Source organism: Fundulus heteroclitus, chromosome 15, assembly GCF_011125445.2.
Source record: "Fundulus heteroclitus isolate FHET01 chromosome 15, MU-UCD_Fhet_4.1, whole genome shotgun sequence".
In the NCBI taxonomy this organism is placed as follows: domain Eukaryota; kingdom Metazoa; phylum Chordata; class Actinopteri; order Cyprinodontiformes; family Fundulidae; genus Fundulus; species Fundulus heteroclitus.
The window spans coordinates 29,729,692-29,737,353 of NC_046375.1; the positions used below are offsets into that span (position 1 = coordinate 29,729,692).

The 7,662-nt window shown below is 41.3% G+C and overlaps 1 protein-coding gene across 4 annotated transcripts in view; it reads left to right on the top strand.

Moving 5' to 3' along the window:
• Window positions 1-5,852, top strand: part of epha7 (eph receptor A7) — a 135,912-nt gene extending 130,060 nt beyond the window's left edge. For all 4 annotated transcript variants that reach the window (XM_036147119.1, XM_021311044.2, XM_021311048.2 and 1 more), the window contains exons 16-17: window positions 2-157; window positions 3,606-5,852. In XM_036147119.1, the coding sequence (XP_036003012.1) occupies window positions 2-157; window positions 3,606-3,720 (271 nt within the window). In that variant the 3' untranslated portion in view covers window positions 3,721-5,852. The remainder of the gene's footprint in view (window position 1; window positions 158-3,605) is intronic.
• The last annotated feature ends 1,810 nt before the right edge of the window (window positions 5,853-7,662 follow it).

Below are 7,662 nucleotides of genomic sequence, written 5' to 3' on the forward strand. Positions count from 1 at the left end.
GACCAATTAGCCCCCTGTTAGATCAGAGCACACCAGACTTCGCTGCTTTCCGCTCAGTGGGAGAGTGGTTGGAAGCCATCAAGATGGAGCGCTACAGAGACAACTTCACAGCAGCCGGTTACAGTTCCTTGGAGTCTGTGGCCAGGATGGCAATTGAGTAAGTGGATATGTAGCATCATGAAAAGACATTAAAACTCTTCTCTATCTTTCATCTGCATATATTTATAGTGGGAACAGTCCTCCAACATGTGCCAAACTACATCATTTTCTTTCTGTTGGCCTTAATAAGAAAATATGTTTGTTGATGTAATGCTATGAAAAAACCTGCTGAATAATGTAAGAACCGGCAACCCGGAAATGGCTTAGTCACTGCTGGCTATGGTGATTCCTCCCTTTTTCCACAGAACCATTCTTGTTGTCACAAGCAGACAGAAGGTCTGACAATAGTTTAAGTCAACAACAAACGTAAAAGTTTTACAATAAGTGCTAACAAGATGTTTTATGCATGAGTGAAAGAAACTCCACAAAGACACAAATGGAAATGTCTTTTTTTGTGTTCACAACATTTTATGTTGGATATTCAATATGACAGGTTCAACAACCTTCATTGGATGTTATGATCTAGTCATCTGTATAATCTAATATATGGTGTGAGGGTCTGATTTGTGTCTTATCAACACGTTGGTGTCATTTTGCTCATGCAGAACATACCTAATTCTTAATGGCCTGGTAAAAACTGATGACATTTGTCTGGACACCAGGTTGGGTTTCCAAGTAAGGAGTTCTGTCTGACCCCCGTTAGCTACTGTCGAAAAAACAATGATAATTGGACATGAACGGGGAGGAGAAGGGTGCAAGGAAGCAACGGAATGAGAAGCTTTAATAATGAGGTGTGGGTTGGGAGTAGTTAGGCAAGGTCTATTCTTTCAAAATTCAACTTAATAAAATAGAAACATTGGATAGCACAGGTAAACTCAACGGGTGACCGTTGACAGTATGGCGCCGGCTACCAATGTGGAGATGAAAAAAAGTGGTCTTGAATGTAGTTAGAATCAAAATGAGTGCACACATTTAAAGTGTGAGATAATCACACTCTAAAGCTGCTGTCTGCATGTGGCTATGTATGTTGGAGTGACTAAAAGTGACTTTGTATAGTGTATGTTTGTCGGTATGAAGAGTGTAAAATTTTGTGTGCTACTGATCCACGACAGCTTTCTTTATGCCATGACACTGATGCCTTTTATCCCATTCTCAATGATCTCTTGACCCTCTGGGGATGAAAGTACAAACCTCTATACAGTCTGTGAGGGTCCCCAAGTGGTCAAATAATTATCAGCCAAATTAGTCAGGTTGGACTGTCCTGCTGTTAAAACCCACCCAATTGGATAATTAGCATAATGAGGTGAATGAATCTTCATCAGCGCAGGTGGAGGGTCTGCATAGAGTAGGACCTTATTAGGTTGTGTTGTTACTTAGCCATTACCGCAAATGTTTGAGTAGTGCTTGTGCTAAATCAATAGCAGTGGCAATATAGCTAGCTCAGCGTCTCTAAGTTTAGTTTTTTAACTAAATCCTGCAATAGAGGGATTTTTTTAAGGTTTCATTAACAATGTATCATAGTAAAAAGTCATGGCACACACCCTTATTCAGGTGAGCTTTTTGACAATGTCTTTATGAAATACTGAGGGAGGAGCATCGTGTTAAACATACTGAAGGAAACAGGAGGACACTTGAAAGGACGTAATGGCATCAAACAGTTTTGGCAGCAAAACACAATTTTCTAAAAATAAGTTACAGAGCATTCTGTAGCTGTTCCTTCTGTTTTATTGGCCGAGGCATTTTAATAGCAGACCTGTTTATAATTTCAGATGGTAATTGTTGTCTTTTTTTAACCTCAGAAATTCTGCAAAGTGCACATTTTCTCCATAGAAAGTCTATGTGCTCAACAAGGGTTTGGTGTGTTTTGGTTGCACCCAGAGAAGCTGAGCTCATTTTCCAACAACAGCTTCATTCACATCTTTTTTATCAGTATGTATTTGTACAGCCACAGGAGCTGTTATTTCCCAGCCTGCGGGGTTGTCCTGCATATTAGTTTAACACTATAAATGAGCTCTAACCCTACATAGTAGAAAGTTTTTTTCTTTTAAAAACATATAGTAATCCATCTGAAGCTTTGTTTTATTTTGTGCCTCATGAAATTGAGGGAAAATCCGTCCTTAACGCGAGGCAGTTCACTGACTCCTTCCATTACGCTTTTATCTTGCACCATTTATCAAATCCTGTCTCCATAAGCAAGCAAACACTGGACTGCATATGCATACCTATTTATAGAGCTAAACCAGGTCACTCCGTTAATGTCGTTGTTTATCCCAGCAACAGACAGAACTAGTTGGAGTGCGTGTTGTCGGACTGATCAGATGAGCACTTCTGACATGATCCATACCTAGAGCGGGGGAAATTAGTATTGAACACTTCAAAAAAAAAATTGTGGGGGGGGGGGCATATTTTGGAAAGCCTTATTGACATGAGATGAAACCCAAATTGTCAGTACCAACCCAAGTAATGCACATATACAAAGAAATCCAAAAGAAGTTAGTGTATGAGTTCACATATGTGCAATATAGTGGAATGGTAGGGAATAGGTGCTAAATATACTTGCCCAAATGTATTTAACTGTTTATATGAAGTAAAATTGGAGTTTCTATGGCTGCGTGTTTGGGATCCTTGTCTTGCTGAAAAATCCACTTTGATTATATTTTCATATTCTTTAAAATAATCGTCATAATAGTATCCCTCCTCCTTTAATTATGAGTTTGGCAGTGCAGTGTTCTGAAAAAAACAGCCCACACCATGATGCGTCCACCTCCGAGCTCCGCTGCTAGTTTGGTGTCTGTGGGTGACATGCTGTGTCGGTCTTCCCTGACTAGACTATATTCAGTATTGACCTGTAGAAATGTTCCCGGCAGCAGTGGATGGATGAGCAGCGAGTGTTAGAGGTTGTTGCAGCTGAATGCATTACTGTTTTCTCTGCTGCTGTATCTGCTAATGTCAGGTCTGTCCCAACAACCCCTCTGATTACTCCTTTGACTCCTGTATCCGAAACCGTAGGAGGAGCGGCTGGTCATGGCTGCTGGTGAAATGATGTTCTTAGAAAAATGCCAGCATGCAATACATGTGGTTGCTTTAGTGTAAGGTTTAGAAGATTATCACGGAGCTTTTTGCTTTTGTCCATCATGGGATGCTTCATGTCCAACATCTTGGTAATGAGAAACCATTTTATCGGTCATTAATTAGGACTAAACTAGCTGGTATCAACTGGCACTAATTGCTTTCCAAATAGTGGCTTTCTGGGCCTTTTTGTAGCATTTTTTTTCATGTGTACCTATTCCTGCTGCCATTCTGCTTCATTACACTTATCATAAGGACTAAGTTATTCTCTTTACATGACTTCTGAGTCGTGTAAAGAGAACAACTCAGAACGACTGATTCCAGCCAAAAGTTGGAACCCCTGCATATGATGTAAAAATGTGCTTAATGAAAAGACAATTGAGTCCATCAGTACGTAGGGTGATGGATGGTGATGGTTGTGTTGTCTTGTCTTCCAGGGATGTGATGAGCTTGGGAATCACACTAGTGGGCCACCAGAAAAAAATCATGAGCAGCATACAGACTATGAGAGCCCAGATGCTTCATCTTCACGGTACGGGGGTCCAGGTGTGATGAGCTGCAACGGGACGCCTCCGTCAGGGCAAAAACACTCAAGCAGGACTTATCTGGAGAAGCGCCTGGGTCATAGCCGGCCCCATGGTCAAAGTACACGGACATCTGCTGTGTCTGACTCCTGCGTCTGGAGCGAAATCATTCCTTTGTTCCTCGGCGAGGGAATGAAGTCCGTTTCTTCAAAGGGCACTAAAGAGAGGAAAAGGGCAAGGAGCAGCAACAAAAAGCAACTACCTGTATGAGATGACTTTGTTTTTTTCTTTTTTACTTGTAGGAGTGTTTAAGAACTCAACCACATATCAAGGGGCGAGTTGGAAAGGAGTTTTATTACCTTAATGATTGAATTAAGCGCACACTATAGATGTGGATTTCCTTTACGAAGCAGGAAAAAAAATCTGCTTTGGTTCCTTCTTCTAAGGTCTTTATTTTCTATGTGCTTGCCGCAAGGAAGTGCTTCTCCTTGGATGTGACAACAGGGTAACTTATATCCAGATGCCGATGGAGCTTTGCATTGCAGATTTTAAGGTGCTGTTTGTGCTGATTCGTGCTGGACTGAACCGGTTACAGTTTTCATGTTTACTTCATCGTGCGGTTGAGGATCCTGACGCACACTGACATGCTTCTTTCCAGCCCACCCAAAAGGGGGCTTTGCTATTAATCTCAAAAGTTTGAAGGAGTTTGCACGTAAGGGCAAAGTTTTTCCTCCAATCACCCGGTTTTTGTATCAAGAGTAGCAATATCTGTTTGTCTTAGTATTCACAACAAGACACGGTTTTAGAAGTTAGTTACTGATGAAAATCTGCAAGCACAGTTTAAAGATTGTACTAAATTTGCAGCCACTCCATAGTTCTGCCGTCATTCAGCCTAAAATGTTGCACATAGTTTGTTTTTTGAAAATTGTTAAGCTGCAGATAACGTTTAAGGGTGGATCCCAGAACAGAGGAGATATCATACTGCCTTAAAACATGTTTAGATTTAGTATTGCAGATGTTTTAGGTACTTTAATAGGCGCTGCTTTCCGTGGTTCCTTTAGAGGTCTTTTTTTTTTTGTCATGTGTTTTCTTTTTTCTTGTGGTCTCACGTCTTCTTATCTGTGACTTGATCTGGTGTGCACAAAGTCAGGCGATTGCCAGGAATGACAGAGTCAGCGGAGAAGAGGTTGACTAAAAAGAGCAATAATTACCAGGGAGAAACAGTCCTCGCCAGAAATCCTTTAAGGTGCTAGGTATGAAAAGCATGAGTGTGCTGCTGTGTGTCGACGAACCCTTTGGAAAGATTCCGTCACCCCCAGAAAGGAAGAGGAATGTACCTCTGTGACCTAAAACGGTTTGGAGAGCGCTCAGAAAAGTGCCGTGCCAAGTCATCAGATGTTGTGTTTTGCCTCTGTGATATGGAAAACATTTGATGAAAATCTAACATGGCATGGAAATGTGGAACTGGGTTGTCGCGAAGATGAAAGTCGCACCACTTGAAACTCTAAAAAGGTGCCAATTAGCCATGCTAACATCATCCTCCAACACATTGCACCACCCAGAAATCAAAGAGCTCCTTCGGGGTTGGGGTCTGAAAAAAAAAAAAAAACGCGGGACCAAAGGAGGGAGTCTGCGTCAGACGCAGGCCTCGTTGGTAAATCCTTCCGTCCTGGCTCTGCAGGCAGCCACGCAGCTCCTCTTGTTTATTTATGCGTCTCCGCTGCTCGTCGCTCACAGGCGTGGATGTGACGGAACATGCATTGAAATGTGCTCCTCTTTTCTTCCGTGCGACTTTGTGTGAAAAACGGAGCAGAAGCAGGGGCTTGTGGGGGGTGAACGATGTGTTTTAAAGATGATCAACCTCTTTGGTGCCATCTGTCTCTACTTCAAAAACAAACAAAAATCTTTTCTTGTTAGCTGAATGTGACTTATTGCAATTTTCTTTGATGGAAAAATGTATTTATCCAGCTGTCATGTGAGGGTGGGGTGGGGGGGGGGGGGGTTTCGCTCACCAACAAAAAAACATAGCAAGCTCTTTCGCTGCTGCTGTAACCTCAATGGAATCCCAGTATTTTAAAGGAAAGGTCCGGTCAAAATCAGAATTCAAACTGCTGAAAGTACTTTAAATATACAACTATTACATACTGTTCAATAAATTACATGTTTTTTTTAATTAAGAGTAATTTTTATTTAACCATGTTTATGTGGAGGCGTCCATCTTGGTCAAGAATAGTACTGTCACCTCCCAGTTTGTGACGTCACATCGCGGGACCGGCTGTTGAGCAAGTCCCAAGGCTCTATTTGTTGTGTGTCACTACGCGCTATTATCCAAGATGGAGACGACCAGTGCTCTATACGAAGCAGAGAGTGATGGATTAATTAGCGACAGCGATGGTAGTTATCATCATCTGATAGCGATATGGATTTTTTAGAAGAGTTTCTTGACAGCAACCAGACTTTTAACGAAATCCAGCCGTACCAGTTTGAGCCAAGGAGACCAAAAAGGGACGATGTGAGTTGAATCTGTGTGCTGCGGCACCGCAGCCGTCTCCTTATTTTTGTGTTATTCTTCTCAGTTTGTTCTTCTTGCTGATGAAATATCTCAGTGTCAATATCAATTAAAATTAGTGCTGTCAGTTTTAACGTGTTAACTTTGTTTGACCATAGCGCCACCTTTTTTTAACTCGCGTTAATAGCATTATTGTTTTTTCCTCCACCACGCCGTCCGGGCTGTTTTTTTTTTTCTTTTTTTTTCTTTTTTTTTTCCTCAGCTTACGGTGTTCCAAAATTGATAGAGACTTGCATAACAGACCTGTGCTCACTGTTGCGAAGCCCACTTATTTTACGCGACTTTGGTCTTCTGTTTTCTAAAGTCGCTTGTTAATTTCATGAGTTGCGGGTTGCAGTTTTGGCCTTGTTTGAGAAAGTGAAGTGGATTGTTTCGGCTCTAAACTAAGTGACACTGCCGCACTTCAGACACCAGCGCAAATATCCCTCTGCCTCATAACGCACTGAAGCTCATCCTGTAATGTTTTTCCACTTTCCATGTTTTTTCCCGATGTATTGGGACATCCAACTGCCATGCATGTGGACATTGTTACTTCAACAATAGGTCTCGTGAATTTCAATGGTGAAGTCTTCTCGAAATCCTAAATAATTGTTGTTGATCGCAGCTGTGTAGAACGGTTCCTATTGAATTAGCTTGTAAAGCGCGGAGAACTGCCCTTGGCTCACCGCGATGTTACGTCACAGGATGTGATGTCAGGCGGCCGTTTTTGCCCATATTTGGGCAATAACGGCCCCCAGTATCAGTGATCATGACGACAATTTATGTTTTTATTTCTTTACTGAGTGACGCTAAATTCATTAAATCACCACGAACGTATTAGCTTTAGTTATAGCTAATGATCCACTGATTTTTCCTTGTTGACCGGACTTCCCCTTTAAAATGAGTCCCTATTTCCTGAAGGTTTCTGTGTTTCACCTCCAGGACTCAAGAGTGGAGCCACAGTTTTCAACTTCAAGTTCGTCAAGGAGCAGTAAAAACCAGCAGAGGTTTGAGCCAGAATCATCATCAGATAGATCCAGAGAAAACTGGAGATGTAGGCAGGTTTTGATTAAATGGAAACAAAAAAAGGCTTCTGTGGATAAACACTGCTTTAGTGTTGATAGGAATCATTAGGACATAAAATATGTGAGAGCAACTGAATAGCTTTCTGACTAAAGATCAACTGACATGAAAGAGTCAAATTTTCCCATTTAAAATCAAGTTAAGTATTATCAGAAATCCACAACTAAGGTCAATTATTGTCACAACAAATTGGTCAATAAATGAATTTTGTACTTGAAGTGAAGAACTGCTGCAAATCCTACAGAGCTAAAGCAGTATTTTCCTTCTTTTGGGTGGTTGGATCTTTATGTCTTGCCCACCCAACATCCCACTCCAATTTATTGGTGAAATTTAATGGTG